Here is an 18,876-nt window from a genome sequence, read left to right as displayed (position 1 = left end):
TACACACTGCCATCGTGTCGCACGACAGTTGGCATCGTGCCAAGAACATTGCGCTTGCTTACCAGGAACATCTTTGTTAGAGATCAAGGGATTCGTACCACTAGCTTCATTTCCAGAAACCAAAAATAAAAGTGAAATAATGACAGTAGTATAGCCTATCATCATCCGTTACTGGTAAGTGTGAAAGTTATCACCTAACTATACCGATTATCTATCTTGTCTCCTGCTGCTGACCCACTTAACTCAATTCCATTGTTATCTTTATTATATGAAATACGTATAGCTTAGCTATGAAACGGGTAAAAGTGAATGGGGGGAAAACTGAGAAGAAGACGTCGGAGAGAGAGAAAAAAACCAGTAAACAAAAAATATATAAGATGGGGCCAACATTTTTTGGGGGCGGGGCTTTCACATGCTCGGAAATAAAAATAATTTGGGAACAATTTTTTTGTAAGGTCGTCAACTGGATAGTGACTAAGGGTTTTAAGTTGGCTTAGAGGGAATTAGGGTGCCGGGGCACAAAGATCGAAATTTTAAAAAAAGAAAGAAAAAATATTGACTACCTAGAAATGAGACCGGTAAGAGGGAAATAACCTATTACAACAAAAATTTTAAAACAAATTTTAAGACAAAAACGTTGGCGACAACACATTGGCCATAATATAGGACTTGGATAGCAGGGATGGTGACAATACTGCCGGTGACAGTATAGCTCCGCCGAGTGTCATCGGGGATACCACATCCGGACAAATGACTAGTGGCGAGAGGATCAGTGGGGACAATACGTAAGGGTTAAAGACGTTGGGTGATAAGACATAAGGGTTGAGGATGAATGGAGCCATAACTAGAGGGGAGAAGACATATGGGGATAATAAGTATGGGGAAAGGATGAAGGGGATTCCGACGGTTGGGGAGAAGACGTAGGGGGAGAGGACGGCGGGGTTGAGAATCAGAGGAGTGAAGAGACCTGGCGAGAGCACCTGGAAAGACATTTTTAGAATTTTTTGTCAAGAATCTGCATAATCAGTTGTCTAAGGATCTGAGAACTCAAAAATGACCAAAGTATAATGCGTGACGTCCCTGATCATTACAGAAAACCGATTTTTGCAGAATATGTGAATTGACAATTTTTGTTGTAAAAACCACCCGTGAAGAGCAGTGAGAGAGTGCAGATCGAAGTTTTTGAGGCAGCCGAAGTCCAGAACTTCCCAAACAGATTTTAAAAATTTTACTACAAACTGTACTAATTTTAACACTAATTTTAAAAAGTTGTCTTTTTCCAACGAAAAAAACTTATTTGCCATCGCTCTCTATCGAAACCGGAGAAAACTGTGTGCTAAATTGAGAGACTTCGAGAAAAAGAGACATTTTTAAAAGGATTTCGTCGGAGCGCAGTTGTAAGAACTGTGCCGAGCTGATAACTATCGAATAAATTTATCACCATGGCTGGAAATTCCGGGCCGGGCCGTCTGAAAAATTTTCCTCAGCCCGGCCCGGCCCGGCCCGATCGGCCCAAAAGGCCCCGCTACTGTAGAAATTTGAAATTTTTTGAAAAAATTTTGAATTATTTTTGCAAAAAAGTAGAATTTTCGACTATAATTTGAAATATCGTTAAAAACTGAAGTGTACGAGAATTTTGGAGAATTTTGATTATTTTTTAATGAAAATTTCGAAAAAAAATGTGTAAAAATTGGGCACATTTTTTGAATCTGACCGGGCCGGCAAAAAATTTCTGTCAGCCCGGCCGGCCCGGGATTTCCCAACCCTGCTTATCACAGACTCACGATAAGGCCCAGCCTATCTCCGCAAACGCGTTCTATTGGTAACAGGGGTTACAACTTGTCGTGACGGTGAACGTTCGAGTTTTTTTTTGCGTACAGATTCGGTATCCAATTATCAAAAACACATTTTAGGAACACGGATTTTCTAGCGCAACTGCGGTGGTAGTCTGGGCCTTATCGCGCAGACTTATGAAATTAACTCATTGAAAAAAGTGTCAGTAAAAAAAGGCTCACAAAACCACCCCACAATAACCAAAACTTGTAAATTGGTAGAACAAAACTAGGTCTACATTTTTGTAATTGACAACTTTTTTGTACGGATTGACCATGGTGATATACGGATCGGGAAAACTTATAGATTTGACTAAAGAGTTAATTTGATTACCCCAGTAAAAGGGTTTTTACCGAAAAGTAGTCAGCTACACAAACAGAGATCTAGGATTGGTCTATACACCCTACAAAATTTAACAACCTGGGACAATTAGGTACATCGTGATACAGTTTTCAAGTTAACTAACTTTTCGTAATATCTAGTAGGTTCCTAGGATCATGAACGCCCGAATATTTTCAACTTTAAGTTTTAGACTATTACCGTTGGACCCAACACATTTAATCCATAAATCGGTGTGAACAAAATTGGAGACAAGACTGTTGGAGCCAAGATGTGTGGTCCCCAAACTCCGTTTGCTTGACGTTTTACACGAGTGGAGTTTTGTGAGATTTGAGGAGGGGCTTGCTGGAAGAATCGATTATGAAAAAAAAGACTTGAGACCATATGTGACGTTTTGAAACCGGTACAGCGTCCGACGCAAAAATGAGAATTTTTGTTTCCACTGTTTTGAAATACCGTATTCTATTCTAATGGAAAGGAACTTCGGAAAATTGACTGAAATTCAAGCCGGGCGCAGTTTCTCACGAAGAACGCTAGATTTGAAGATAGATTCTTTGAAGTTTGCGAAAAATTGATCAGAATGAAAATAGAGAAAATGTTTAAAATTTGATCCGAAAAACTCATACTTGCAAAATCTCTAGCCCGGCCCGTGCACCTTTTTTTCACAAAATTTTTGACGCTTTTTGAAGTTTTTATCAAAAATAGTCAGAAATCCTATGTTCATTTGACTTTTAATCGAAATTTGAAAACATTTTTGAAAATTCGACTTTTTCTGTAAAAAATTCAGATTAGAATCGGCCCCGCCGGCCCATCGCAAGTATGTAAAACCACTTTTTTATTCTTGAAAACATTATGTTAAAACTCATAGTTTTCATTAAATTTTGACTTTTCTTACTGACGTTTTGTTTCAGAATGTCCCGGTTTCAAAACGTCCCAAACCCGTTTTCCAACTCACCGCATCTGTCAACCCAAACGCTATTCCTCTAACCATATCCCACACCATCTCCTTCCTCTGTCCAATCGTCATCAATGCATATTCCTTCAAATTGAATATATCATCTCTGCCGAGAATCCCTTGCTCTGACATCAATTTCTCCATCTGCAACGGATTCATCAACGTGAACCCGCTATTCCTCATTTCCTTCTTTTGCTTCCTATTATACGACTTTTGAATGTCTTGAACCATTTGCAGAGACTTCTTGGCGTTGTTATCCATTGCCAGGTCCAGTTCAGGCATCTCCGTCGACTTCAACATTTTCATAGCGTCATGAACAATGCCCTTGACTCCAGAAACTTCCATGACTAGCTCAATGATACTGTCCCGATCCTTGCCACGCATTCCAGTGGCGTCGAGCATCTAGAATTAGTTTTTTGACTGGTTTCTCAATAGAGCGCACTTTCTACATCCTTCACTTGACTGATAACCCCCCGGCGTAAATAATCTTTTGAACTTCTCACCTTCGGAAGCGGGAGTATTTGATCTTCCGACTCGTCATTGTAGAATGAGAGAATTGATGGCGACAGGCGACCACGATTTTCGTTCTTGTCAGGCATAACAGAGGCGAAACGAGGGCTGGAATAGTTAAATTTGGATTCTTAGATTAGATTTCCATTGATCTGTGTGTCTGTCTATCCGGATGTTCCTTAGTCTCCCACACTTTTTTCTCCGAGTAACCTAGAATCGTGATGTCCGTATCAAGGACATTCCACGGCGATAAAAACGGATGGTGTCAAAGTTATCATAAGCGATTTCTCGCGACGTCTTGTCACTATCGGTTTGTCTCATCGAACCATATGTTTGAACTCCTATTTAAAGTTATTTTTATTACGGAAAGGTTCTTCAATTAAAAACATCTCATGTTTAGTAACTGCGGTTTCAGCACGTTTCAGAACGAGATACTTGGTAACCGTCACATGTCAAATAAGCATTATGTGAAACTGAGACATCTCAAAACTGGACGCTTGTGAACTAGGCAAATATAAGTTGATATAATTACTGTCACTTTATTTTATGTGTTTTAGCTCGGTTTTTAATGTGACCAACTTTTGTAACGTTTTGCTTTTTAAACGGCTTGGTTTTAAGAATTTCGTTTGGGATATGCATGAATTTAAAAAATTTTAATGTTTAGAAGCCTCATAGTCTGGTTTTAAATATATTGCTGCCGGGGTCTGATGCCTATTAATTTCAGAACGATGTAACTATCATTACGGGTTCGTACAAGAAAGGGCTAAATTAAAAAATAAAGATAGTAAAGTTTTGATAATGTGCAAGTTCCGCTGAAATTGTGGTTCAACTGTTACACAAGATATGGTTAGAAAAATTGCTACCTATAATAAGAACCGCCCGAATATGAACCACTCAAATCAAAACTTTCGAAGCTAGATCTGATTTGGGGAGTTCTGATCGAAACGGCTTTAATGAAAGCAGGACGATAAGAAATTTGAAAATTAATAATACTAGGATTTTTAACAATGAAAAATAACATTTTAAAGGAAAAATTGGGGTTTTTCATTAAAATATCCAAAATTTTTATACATTTCATACATTTTAATGGATGTCAGCCAATTTTAGCAAGGTTTTGAGCATACATTGAAAAACTGCGTCGGTTTTTAACTTCAGTCAGTTTTCCGTCAAATTTCACTCGAAATTTCCGAACGAATTCTTGGTTTTGAGCCGTTTTCATAACCAGATTTTTTAACTTCTAAAACATGACATCATACCTAATATTTTATCATAAATCCCCCATCCTCTAACAACAAGTGTCAAATGTATGTCACATCATGTTTCTTCTGTTCCCCTATCCCTATCATAACATTACACCTTTCATCGTTATCTTCATCTCTTGATTTATCACCCATTGTCTCTCTTGCTTATCTCCGCGTGTATCATTAGGGAGAATTTGCAAAGAGACTAAGAAGAAACTATGAGAGTGTCTCAAAAGTTTGAGGATGTCATGGAAAGTGGGCGGAGCCTACTGAATTCCGTTAACAAGTAGTTGTAACATGACCCGGTTCTCAGTCAATTTCAATTTCCTGGCCTAACTTTCCCCACTATAATTTTTCTAGTTTTCTAGGCCACCATTGAAAACTGTACCTCAAAAATTTGATATTCGAGTCTCCCTTCTTCTTACTATTCCCCTCGATAGTGGACATCAGATCGAACGCGTGCCGTACGAGTCCTGGCATTTTTTTCTGGAATTTTTGAATTTTACCGTGATCTAAGCCCCCAAACCCTCACAGGGGACCTACTTTATCAAACATTGAAAAATCGTGATCCTTCTGTGGCATATCCAACACCAAATCGTACATCCGTTCGTTGTACACACGGGCTCCCGACTCTTTCTCCTTCTCGTCCATTTTCTTTTTTAAGTTGATCAGCGCTTTGTAGGTGTCCGCCCATGTTGGATCCCTGGAAGAGATTTTCGTATTTTGTAGCAATTTGATAAAGGGGGGGGGGGAAGGGGGTGGGGCAAGCGAGTGTATTACCCCAGCTTGAAATACCTTATCATACAGTTAGTACTTTTTGTACAGTACCCAGTCTTCATGAACTTTAACCAGCAGTAAAAAAAGTCTAAAGTTCCTTAACATACAGTACATCGACCTATACTGCCATAACTTATCTAACCGTGACCTACAGTACCTCGTCTTACGGTATTAAACTCTAATGTACTCTAGATGTCAGTACCAAAGTTTACAGTAGTACAGTACCTACAGTACTTGATGAGCCTAGTGTATCCGAATGAGCAGTATCTGTTATCTGAAAAACCAAATGCACTGGTTCTACCTTAACCATCAGTACTAAATGCTACTGTACCTTGGCCTACAGTACCGTAACCTACAGTACCTCGACCTATAGTACCCAGACCTGCTGTGCTCTGACCTAGAGTACCTCGGCCTACAGTATACCGGGTAGGCCTAGGTTCTCAAAACTTACAGGGTTCAGCCGCTCTTGCCCTTTTATTGTCAAAACAAACTTACTTGACATTCGGTGTTTGCGGACCTAAGTTCCCGCGCTTAAAATATGCCACGCCCTCTTTCCGTTGTCTCGGCTATATATTTAGAAAAGATCGGGGAGTTCGACTAATATCATAGCCGAGACAACGGAAAGAGGGCGTGGCTTATTTTAAGCGCGGGAACTTAGGTCAAACACCGAATGTCAAGAAAGTTTGTTTTGACAATAGTTTCAAAAGAACTACAGTTACAGTACTCAAGGGTTACTGTAGGGAAAATTGCTGCACTTATCTTTACTGTATCCAATAGCTCTTAACGTTGCAAATTTTGAAACCCGCGAGAAATTTTTTTCAAAAAAAAACTCACGAATCAGTCTGATTCCTAAAGAGAAGCGTCCTCAACAACTTGGTCACTCTCTCCACCGGCGACTTTGACGATTGGGTCTTCAAACTCGGCATTTGATCCATATTCTTCACAAAAAATCCGTTCTCATTTCCATCGGATTTCGATACGGAATCCACGACGAGTCGTGTCAAACTTCGTTTCGTTCGGAAACTTCGAGATCTTTGGTGTCTCCATTTTTTCTTGAACTCTATTATCAAATCGCTGGTTTTTCCTTTATTGCACGATAACTTATTCCTGCAGAGTTCAATTCTTCTCTCGTTTTTCCACGTCTTCATTTTCTGGCTCATGACGTCATCATTAGTGGAAATTCTACGAAGTTTCTTGAGTTTCTGGAGTTTCTGTTTTCTGGCGGCAATTTTCAAATCATTTCTTTTGTTCTCTATGGCTTCTGAAGTCTTGTACTGGAATTCTTTTTTCGATGATTCCAGTTTTTGAATCTTGACCGCTGTCTTCACCACTTGCTTCGACTCCATTCTTATCTTCTTTCTTCGTTGGATTTCCGCCTTGATCTCTTCTTTTCCGACTCGGAATGCCATGGGAGACTTTGCGCTGAAAAATTTTAAATAAAAAAAATAAAAAACAGTGCTCAGCAAGTTACAAAGCTTACATCAATCAGAATCAGCCGAAACTTATCCAATACATTCATTGCACTTTACTATTGCGTGGGTGTCGAACCGGCCGGCGGTCACCCTGTCGCCGCCCGCCACCCTAGCGCACTACCATCTGCGCCACGCGTGCTTTCGCAGTCTACCTCTCCTCAGGTCGTATAAGAAACTTACGTCGCTGGCTTCCACTTCTGCAGAGTTTTGTATTGTTCACGAGCTCTCATCACACATTTCGATGACTCCACGAGATCTTTTTTGTCGTGAATTTTCTCCAAGCAGTCAACGAATTCGTTTTTTAAATCTATAATAGGATTTCTGTTAATTCATGTCTGCCAATGCCAACTAAATACCATCGTTAAGTTTCGGGAGCAAATTCCTCGAGAGTTGGGCGATCAGAGCCTTCATAGAGTGGACATACCAATTCGTATGGATTGTTTTTATCTGGAATTCCCCTAATTTTTAAAAACCAACGTGTTCTCCATACCTTATCAAAACCCTTGTGATCCAGCCGAATCTTGTCCAAATCCTTCTCACTAATCGGTTTTCCGTCGGTTTTTCCTGGAAATGAAGAAGGTAAAAAGGCGTCGTTAAATGTTTGATCTCGTATGTATCTCCCGTGTCATTTATCACTTTTTCTTTCGCCTTATCATCACTACCGTAATGAACTTTGTCACGGGGTGTCTTAGGAAGTGCGATTCTTTTTGGATTTGACGAAAGGAATATGATTTTTGGGTTTTGAAAATTTTTAGACCTATAATTAACAAAACAACTTTGTTGTAAGAGTTTCAATAAAACTAAAAATTAAAAACAGCAATTTAAAAAAAAATGTAGTTTTCAGGAAAGTAGATCAAAACTAGAGCTACATTTTTGTAGTTTACAATTTTTTGTACAGTTTTTCCCCGACGAAATAAGAAACCTCAAAGTTAGAGGATTAGATCAAGTCACCGGTTCGGCAGGCGGTGTTCAGCAGGCTATATCTCTCTAGGGTGGGAGCGGACAAAAAAGTTGTCAACTACAAAATTGAAGGTCTTAGTCTGTTTTATAACATATCAATAAATCACTAGCGTAGGTTAATTTTTAAGCCCATTGCAAGCTCTCAAAGTAGACATACTTACTGAAAATTGGAAAAGATTCGAAAAGAGTTAAAATTGTCAGTTTAAGAAATCAAAAAACACAATTTACTCATAATTTCAGATTCATCGTGATTTCAGAATTCAGAAAATATGTAGCATGAAGCCTGTCTGATTACTGTAATCCTACGTTAACAGTCATATGGTAGGTTTTATAAAGACATGTCCACAAAGGACCGGGTACTAATAGTTATCGTATTTTATGAAGACTTAAAGTATAATTTTCAGATTCTACAGGTCAAAAGTAGTTTATATCTCGAATTTCAGAACATGGGGACTAGACACGATCAAGATTCACCATTCTGTAAAAAAATTGAATTTCGCGCCAATTCACTATTTCTAAGAAGCTTGACTACGGTTACCCTTTCAAGATTTTATTACTGTAGAAATAATCCAATAAATTGTTTAAAAAACCTACCCTCCGCACTATAAGTCAACAAGATACAATAAAGTAGAAGCAACATTTTGACAGACAAATTCATTTTGTTGCAACAAAACAAATTCTCTCTTGAATAAATCCTCGAAAAGAAGAATAAGGAAAAGAGGAGAGTTATCTTGGCTTCTCCGGACAAAAGTGGGCGGGGCCTGTGTCCTTCCGATGCTTCTCTTCTTCTGGGCGTAGCGAAGTCCAAGGAGGGATAAGAAACCGAAAGGAGTGTGAGAAGATGGATGAAGGAGAGGAGAGAGAGAGAGATGGGAAAGGTTCAAAATGATGTTCGACACTTTCAGGTCACTTTTTTGATTGATTGATGGACTGATGGAGAAATTGGGGCACTGTCTGGAATAAAAAAGTGAAGAGAAGGTGGAGTACTTTATTCCATGATAACGATGAAGTAACACAGAAGTGCAAAGTTTTTCCGAGTCGCGTCGCGGTTTATATTGTAAAAGTCCTTGGCACCGTGAGAACCTTGCAGTAAAGTAAGTGTTGTTTAAAAACTTGGCCATTCGTACGACAAGGTTTTTTCCATACTTGCAAACCGGACTGAAACGGCCAACACGGGCCGGCGCGTAACTCGCTTCAAACTGAATATTATGAGCTGAAAAATATACCAAAATGTAGATCTCGGCGAGTTCTATGTCCGTGACCTAATATGACCTAATACGGTCGGTCCGAGCTAGAATGGCTTTTTTGACAATTTTTTGCTTTTTTTGGCAGTTTTTCCGGTTCGCGGGACATTCATGAATATCCATCCGGCCCGTATTAGGTCACGGACATAGAGCTCCTCGAGATCTACATTTTGGTATATTTTTCAGCTCATAATATTGAGTTTGTAGCGAGTTACGGGCCAACTAGGTTTGCAAGTACGGTTTCAAGAAAAAATGGGGCTTTTCGGTTGAAATGTTAAATTTTTTTCTTTTGGATTCTGGCCAATTTTTAGCAAAATTTAGAGAATCAATCATCCAATCTAGCTCTCCTCATGAAAAACTGCACCCGGCTTGAATTTCTGTCAATTTTCTGAAGAACCGGGTAATTAGAAAGGGCCAGTCTATAAAATTAAAGTACGGTGTTTCAAAACAGTGCAAACATGAAATAGGCTCATTTTTGCGTCTGAAACGTTTCCGGTTTTAAACGTCTTGGTTTGAAACTGTCCTCAGTTCAAAACCCAAATGCGGTCTCAAGTCTTTTTTTTTTCATAATCGATTCTTCCAGCAAGCCCCTCCTCAAATCTCACAAAACAGGTTTTTTCCATACTTGCAAACCGTACTGAAACGGCCAACACGGGCCGGCGCGTAACTCGCTTCAAACTCAATGTGATGAGCTGAAAAATATATCAAAATGTAGATCTCGGCGAGTTCTATGCCCGTGACCTAATATGACCTAATACGGTCGGTCCGAGCTAGAATGGCTTTTTTGACAATTTTTTGCTTTTTTGGCAGTTTTTCCCGGTTCGCGGGACATTCATGAATATCCATCCGGCCCGTATTAGGTCACGGACATAGAGCTCCTCGAGATCTACATTTTGGTATATTTTTTAGCTCATAATATTGAGTTTGTAGCGAGTTACGGGCCGACTAGGTTTGCAAGTACGGTTTCAAGAAAAAATGGGGCTTTTCGGTTGAAATGTTAAATTTTTTTCTTTTGGATTCTGGCCAATTTTTAGCAAAATTTAGAGAATCAATCATCCAATCTAGCTCTCCTCATGAAAAACTGCACCCGGCTTGAATTTCTGTCAATTTTCTGAAGAACCGGGTAATTAGAAAGGGCCAGTCTATAAAATTAAAGTACGGTGTTTCAAAACAGTGCAAACATGAAATAGGCTCATTTTTGCGTCTGAAACGTTTCCGGTTTTAAACGTCTTGGTTTGAAACTGTCCTCAGTTCAAAACCCAAATGCGGTCTCAAGTCTTTTTTTTTTCATAATCGATTCTTCCAGCAAGCCCCTCCTCAAATCTCACAAAACAGGTTTTTTCCATACTTGCAAACCGTACTGAAACGGCCAACACGGGCCGGCGCGTAACTCGCTTCAAACTCAATGTGATGAGCTGAAAAATATATCAAAATGTAGATCTCGGCGAGTTCTATGCCCGTGACCTAATATGACCTAATACGGTCGGTCCGAGCTAGAATGGCTTTTTTGACAATTTTTTGCTTTTTTGGCAGTTTTTCCCGGTTCGCGGGACATTCATGAATATCCATCCGGCCCGTATTAGGTCACGGACATAGAGCTCCTCGAGATCTACATTTTGGTATATTTTTTAGCTCATAATATTGAGTTTGTAGCGAGTTACGGGCCGACTAGGTTTGCAAGTATGGTTTTTCAACCGCGCTCTACTAAAATTGAAGACACTTCCAATGGAGGTTATAGAGACGCTGGGAAAAATATACAGATTTCAAAAGCCTTTCAGTTGGTGGCAACTGTACAATCTACAGTAAGCAGTGATTATCTCACGAACACTTTTCCATATTGATGAAAACGTGGATCCTTTATTTTTAGTAGTTTGCATGTTTTGTATACAAACGTTAACTGAAGTACTATAGCTCACGGTCCAAATTCACGTGGTCCATGCCAAGTTCAAATTTTTGCACTTTTTGGTTTCTGTCAAGGATCATACGGATTTTGGTCATGATGTTATGCTTTGATCGTTTTCTGAAGAAATTGTGTCATACTGGTACTTGGAGTTTATAGGTACACTGTACTTGGGGTTGCCCAACATATACTGTAGTCTGCTAACTATAAGTTTTTTAGGCTCTGAGCGATTTTTAAAAAAAGTTTCAAGCGATTTTCAAAACCTTTACTGTAGGCAATACAGTAACCCTGGTTACACTGTTGTCTGCTGAAAATTGTTTAACAACATCAGTGGGACATTTCCAGTGCCAACTTTAAATACGATTCCTGAAAAATGTAAAAAAGTTTCCAGAGTCCATATTTTTGTGGGATGCTGAGAATTTTCGAAAATCGCGGTTTTTCGGTTCAGCATGTTCTCAGAAGACTGTGAACTACAGTAACCTAAACTTCAGTATTAAACATCGAATAAAAAACGACTAAAAACTGTTTTAGCTACTCACGGGATTACGGTACCTGTAAAACAGTTTGAGACATATTTTTGTCATTTTCAACGTTCCTCAGTTTGTAGATCAAACTAGCAAACCTCAATAACCCCACTTCCATAATTCCCCTCTGACCGTTCTATGCGGTGTCGCAATAAACTCAACAACACATCATCATTTAAATTCATTTCACTTCTTCTTCGTCTTCTTTTCTCGATTCAGAATCAAATATATTAGAAATTTAAATCTAGTATTGAGAGTGTCTAATCCCCCTTCACCGCCCGTTTTGTTTTTCTGGCTCAGGGTCGTTTCCCGTTAATCCCCCCTCCCTATGTCCCCGTGCCGTACCCGTGAAGAAAGTGAGTGCAAACTGTTTTCTTGGTAACCCTAATCCCCCTCTCGGCTTTTCCAAGATTTCAGAAGACGTTAGTTCAAAGAATCTGAAGACAGAACACTCTAAGTTGAAAGTTCATCGGTGCAAACTTCGACTAATCCATTGTGAAGACGGACACCCCTGCTGAGAGGTGAAAGTAAGAGAGAATGAATGATGTCATAAGAAGTACGTGCACTCACATGACCTCTATATTACTGTAATCTGATAGAAAAGTGTCTCGTTAAGTTGGAGGGAAGAATGACTTCCTTGTTGGTAGAGAAGGGAAAATAGGTATTGTGAGAGAGTCAAGTTTCTGGAAAATTGGTTTACATCTTGAAACTTAGGGTCTTACCACGAAATAAGTTATTTTTATAACTGATCGTACATAATTGCTAATGAGTAGAGTGAAGCCGTGACGTGAATTACCGTATAACCTGATACCGTACCCTTTGTACAACTTTGATACGATTCACACAGAAAAAGGCTTGCCCAAACATAGTTTCTTTATGAATATGAGGGAATAAAACAATTTTTTCTGTTCTGGCGATATTTTGGCGATTCGATGTCGACTGTTCAATACGGACCGGCGATTCATTACGAACAGTTCTGACGCAGGTCGAGCAAGAATGATATAAGCATCAAAATTCTTTTCCTGAAAAGTTTACAGCTTTCTCATTGTCACTGACTTACTATCGTCAATGCCGTGCCTCAAACATGGTTCAGAAAACAATCATCCAACAAAATGTCCGACAAATACATGAACTTGACAAGTATCGTACAAAAAATGCGCTGGACGGAAGATATATTTTTCAAATTATATTTCATTCTTTTATCTATTTCATCTTAATTTTGACTACTGTGGAATATCTCTGATGACAGTGACTAAGCTTTGAAGTTTTGTATTCAGCAGAATTGGAATATTCCGGTTTTCGAGTACATAGGATCCTCAAAAACCTTTGAAACCTACCAAAACTCAGTCTGAAAAAGTTTTTCTTCAAAAAAAAGATAACTCCCGAGGCGGGAGTATTTCTTCAGCTCAGCCAGGATCATTGCAATTCTTTTATTTAGAACTTGATAACTTCAATATCCAGGAATCTGAAAATGTTTTCATATACTTCAATTGCAGAGCTCTAAACGGCTTCTACTTATTAGTATCAACCTGAAAACTAATCATGATACGCTTTTAAAGTGTTACACTCTCACAATTTGGTCTTACAAAGAACATATTTTCTCACAATCACACATTCCGTGACAATAGAATACGGTATCAGAAAGAAACTCAATATCTTCCGAAAATAACGAGATATGTAACTATAAGAAAAAAACGTAAAACAAACGAGAAAACGATTCAGTTTTGATCTAAACACACTATATCACATAAAATGAACCCACCCATCTCCTCTACCGTAACCTGTACTCCCCAATCCAAACACCAAACCGCGAATGAATGCACACGTCACTCATCCTCACACTCGGCGGGGTCTTCTCACCTTCTCTCTCAATCTTTTCACCTGCAGGTATAAACTAGCCTTCATGGAATTTGTGTTCAAAATGGCCAACAATGATATCATCCGATTCTTGACCTAATGATGCATCTTCTAGCAGCGGCAGAGGCAGAATTCATAAGCTCATAAATCTTCAGGTGTTTCGATTGCTATGTTTATCCTATTCGCGTGAATTGAAACACAAGTGAGAACAAGAAGTGATAGTGTAGTTATGTATATGGGAGAAGATAGAGGGATGGCATAGGTCGGAAAGAGTATTTTTCATACTTGCAAACCGGGCCGACACGGGCCGGCGCGAAACTCGCTTCAAACTGAGTTTTATGAGCTGAAAAATATACGAAAATGTAGATCTCGACGAGTTCTATGCCCGTGACCTACTACGGGCCGGATGGCTATTCGTTAATGGGTCGCGGGCCGGGAAAAGTGGCAAAAACGCAAAAATGGCCAAAAAAGCCATTCTAGCCCGGCCCGCGGTACATTAACAAATAGCCATCCGGCCCGTAGTGGGTCACGGACATAGAACTCGTCGAGATCTACATTTTGGTTTATTTTTCAACTCATAAAACTCAGTTTAAAGCGAGTTACGCGCCGGCCCGTGTCGGCGCGTTTCGGCCCGGTTTGCAAGTATGATATTTTTGGAAACTTCTGCTATTGGGTGGAGTTTGTGTTTGTCGGTACGATTAATGAGCTGAGTCTGTTGAGCCTGATTCGGCAAAAAGAATATTGAGTTGCCGCACAGTTGTATATGAAACCGTGCTCAACCATAGTCTTCCTAGAGACTTACCGTACCCTATCGCTATCCAGAGGTACTGATAATCAGGGGCCCATAGTGAGACCCAATCACAAAGTGCGTCATTTTCAAAATTGAATCATAGTATCTGTAAATTTTAAACTGTTCCTCCGGAATCCGGATATCGTATTTTTCCAGAACCTGGTATTGTTACTCCTTGAAATGTTTAACACGGGAAGTCAGCGAATCTGGTAGTCAGGGCACACAGTTACACTAGGAACTTTCCAGCATGTAGTTGTCCACTTAAAGTATGAACGTACATCGGGACACACAGATCTCTGTTGAATGATGACGTGCCCTATTGGCAAAATCAAACATTACAACTCTACCAGTTCCTCTATAAAATTAGCCGTTTGTTCATGCTAACCTCCTCCCCTCCTCGTTTCAAGGATTTTCCTCTGGCCATTAAAATCGCTGACAGCTTTTCCCCTCTCGACAACTACTCATAAAAAGGAACAATTTCAAGAAACCGGTTATCTTTCTGTGGGTGACGGCAGATATCATAGAAAGGGGAATAGTCTATATCAGGAATGGGGGGGGGGGGGACTGAAAATTGTATTTCAGTAAAAAGCCATCAAATATTCAAGACGTACATTTGCTATCAGTTCGGCACAATTCTTACAACTGCGCTCCACCAAAATGTATCTTTTTCTCTGAGTATCTCAATTTTGCGCACTATGTTCTGCGGTTTCGGTAGAGTGGGTTTGTAAGAAGCGTGCCGTGTAGCTGATGATGTCAGGATTCTGAAAAGAAACTCGAAATTTAAATATAAAGCCCAGTACGTCAGCTCTCCACTATTCCATTGATCTACCTTGATCACTTTCACATTTCCCCTTCCTCCCGTATCACTCGATTCACTCGGTTCTCCCGTTTTAATTACCTTCCCTCCATAAAAATGCTGTCATGTTATTTCAGGGAAGAAGCAGCGGAAGAGACTTTGTATCACACCGATCAAAATGTTAAAGGAATGGGGAAAAGGGGGACTGAGATATCATTTTTCAAGGTGGAACTTATCAATCAATCAGAGAAAAGTGTCATAACCGTCGCGTTCTACATTTAGTGAGAAGTGTAGTAGTAAAGACTGTGAACTTTGAATTGAAAAAAGGAAAAGAAAATCAAGTTGCCGCACAGTTTTATATGAAGCCGTGCCTTACCATTGTCTATACAGAGCCTCTCATTACTGTAGCTTCTCAGGGATGACAGGTTTCAAATGACCGAAAACAAATTACCGGCTGAAAAACGATCAGCGGTATTTTGCAAGGGTGGCTCTCTGTTTGTCTGTCAGTCCAGATGTCCTCACTTCAGATCCACATACAACCTGAAAGACCCTTCATCCAGTCCAATCTCGAAATTTTCGAATCTCCTCCAGACACTTCAGTAAAAACCGACATCGTCAGAAGCAGAGGAGAAGTGGGCTTCCACGTTTCGAAGGATGAAAAGGTGAGGCTTTTGGATGGAGAATTTGATAAGACAGAAGAAAAATTGAGTATTTTGTAGGGTTAGGCGGACTGGGGGAGACCTTTGGAAAATAGGGTATTTTGTAGTGTAGATGTGAGATAAAGATGGTGGCTAGTTTTTAAAAGATGAAAAAGACCAAAGTATCTGTTCCACCATCAGTCAGAAGAATTAAAACACAGATCTAGATCCTTCTGAATAGAGTGTAGTTAACATTTTCACAGATCTACTCGGGTAAGTTTACAGGTACAGTGTCAAAATGAGGATATTTCAGGCCAGGAAGATTGTGACACTTGAATGAAAATTAGCAACTTTGAGCACGTGTCATGTTATCACTGTTTGTTACAGGAGGTCAATTGCTAGTCAGATCAAAAGTTTCAGATCAAAAACAGGGTTTCATTTTTTTAGTTGATAACTTTTTTGTACGGATTTTCCCTAGCAAGTTATATTTTGACAAAGTAATTTCATCCCAGTCAATTTAATGCCAAAAATATTTTCCTAGCGGACTTTCTTAAGCGGGCTACTGCTTATTTAAGTTCAACATAGTGAGCCATTTTGCAACTAGTCATTTCGCAACTGTAACTTTTCGCAACTGTGACGATTCGGAACTAAATAATTTTATCTTATTTTGGTCAGTTTGAAATGTTGAGTTTTTCAAAAGGGATGAGAAAATATGATAAACCAATAAAATAGAAAATTAGCTCAACTCATACTTGTCATTTGACGGGCCGGGCAAATTTTGCCGGCCCGGCCCGGCCCGGTCGGCCCGGGTGGAAAATTAAAAAATGTTTTTGCACCCCAAAAATAATTTTCAAGTGGTTTTTTATCACTAAATTCACTGTAGAACTAATTAAATACATCAAATCTATCGAATTTTTGTATAAAACGCCCCAATAACCACTTTTTCAAAAATTACTGCTGAAAAAAACATATTTTTCGGAAAAAAGTCGCTTCACCCGGGCCGACCGCAAAGTTGACAGTTTCGAAGTGTCGCAGTGGCGAAATGTCAAAATTGAAGACTTTGGGACAATTAGAGGAATACGGTGTCACATTCTCAATGTTCATCATTTTCAACCTGCAAACCCGCACGGTTAATATATAAACCTCGCCGCACACCGACTGAACATGCTCCGTCAGAATAACAATATGCGATTAAAATGTTTGACCAACTTCTCTATTCTCCCCCGTGTCCCCTCCGACATTTTCGGTTTATACCAACCGTTTTGCAATAAATTTGTTTATACTATGACTCTGCTTTCCATCTTTTTCTCTTTTATATCGTTTGAATACGTTTCGTTTCTCATTCGCAAATCAATTAAAATCGTGTACCGCCCCAAATGTTATGTATGTGCAGTCAAGTAGAAAAATGTGGGGAAGGGAAAAGAAAAGAGAAAAAGAAACGGAACTGACAGGTGTTCGGTTTTGGAGAAGTGGAAAGGTTTTATTCGTTCTCACGTAATTGATGGGCGAACTGCGCTATCATTGGGCAGTTTGCGGGACATTTGGGCAGCGCTGCGGAGTGGCAGCGGCAACCCGCCCATTTGAGGCGCAGTTCGCCCGATCCCCGCGCATTGCCTGCCCAGTAGCTGCTCATTCCTAGCGCCGCCTGCCCCAACTCATGCCAGATCTCGCGTCACAGCTGCCCCTCTTCGCGCATCGGCTGCCCATCCCCGCGCATTGCCTGCCCAGTAGCTGCCCATCACCGCTCATTGCGTGCCCAGTAGCTGCCCACTAGCTGCCCATCACCTGCCCATAATTATTGATTTTCTCAAAAAAAGTTTATTATAATGAAAATATATTAAAAGGGGCAAATAAGAAAGGAAAACATCAAAAACTTAATTAAAGAAATATGAAATTAACAGTGGTTTTGGAGGTTGTCGACCGTCTTGAGCGCACAGTATCCGTCCAGTTTCTAGGTGTTGGATTCCGTGCGGAGAGCCGTCCTTTTACCATTTCGCTGGAAAAAAAGTTGTTGGTAATGAATGATAAGGAATAATGAAAACTGCAACTCACGTTCTCATTAGAAAACAGTTTTCCTTATATCTCGATTAGAAAACTGTTTTCCTTATAAAAAACCGAAAAATCGCTAAAAAATCGACGAAAAGTTCCACCGGCGAAAAATGCGATTTTCAAAGCTACAAAAATGGGTACTGTGGAGTACTATCACAATGAAACGCAAAACTTAGTATGATTAATTGAAAAAATGCGGAAAAAAACCTTTAAAACTTGAATAATGCGGAATAATTGAACGGGCGGTTCGTTCCATCTACGTGGATTCCCATCTCCGCGCACAAGCTGCCCATCTCCGCGCGGAAGCTGCCCATCTCCGCCTACAAGCTGCCCATCTCCGCGCATGTCCTGCGCATCTTCGCCCGACCACACCATGCGCTAGTGTCGAGCATCGGCTGCCCATCGCCGCGGATTACCTGCCCAGTAGCTGCCCATCACCTGCCCATGCGCAGATTGCCCAAAACCGGCGCGGTCGCCCAAACCACTGGGCAACTGGCGCACTAGCTGCCCATCTGCTGCGCAAAATTATGTGAGTTTGTACTTTTAGAAATTTCTGAATTTTGTAAGTTCACGGTTTATGATGTGTACTTTTTCAGGCGGTGGTCAGATCATGAACGTAATGACTTTAATAGTGACATCATAATAATTTTGATTTTGTGTTTGCTAGATATGTCAAAACATGGTATGCATCCTCAGAAATTTGGCTTTCCAGTCATATAAGTTGATCCCGATAATTATTTTTTGGTTTAGAACTGACAAGTCAGATTTTATCATACTGGTTTTATCAATTGGGTTCCTCGTATGAAGTTTTGCGCCTTTATTTTTTAAAAAGCATTGGATTCAGTTTAAAAAAAGTTATTGTTGAAATTACCATGTTTTACTATTAAAAGATGAACAGTGACCAAACTACTCTGACAAAGTACACTGACCACGTTACAGTGACAAGATACAGTAACCAAACATTTGTTTATTTCTCATTTACCTGCCGGTT

The 18,876-nt window shown here is 39.8% G+C and overlaps 1 protein-coding gene across 1 annotated transcript; it reads right to left on the bottom strand.

Annotated features, from left to right (window-relative positions):
* Positions 1–623: 623 nt before the first annotated feature.
* On the bottom strand, positions 624–8,727 carry GCK72_004650 (uncharacterized protein; the record flags this gene model as incomplete). The annotated part of the gene is made up of 11 exons (XM_003104165.2): positions 624–980; positions 2,374–2,517; positions 3,128–3,529; positions 3,631–3,745; positions 5,267–5,364; positions 5,422–5,581; positions 6,490–7,077; positions 7,308–7,434; positions 7,484–7,574; positions 7,618–7,691; positions 8,682–8,727. 11 exons carry the CDS (start codon positions 8,725–8,727, stop codon positions 624–626), a joined length of 2,202 nt encoding a protein of 733 aa, XP_003104213.2.
* Between the last annotated feature and the right edge of the window lie 10,149 nt (positions 8,728–18,876).

Source organism: Caenorhabditis remanei, chromosome II (assembly GCF_010183535.1).
Source record: "Caenorhabditis remanei strain PX506 chromosome II, whole genome shotgun sequence".
In the NCBI taxonomy this organism is placed as follows: Eukaryota; Metazoa; Nematoda; class Chromadorea; order Rhabditida; family Rhabditidae; genus Caenorhabditis; species Caenorhabditis remanei.
This window is presented reverse-complemented; position numbering and strand designations above follow the sequence as displayed.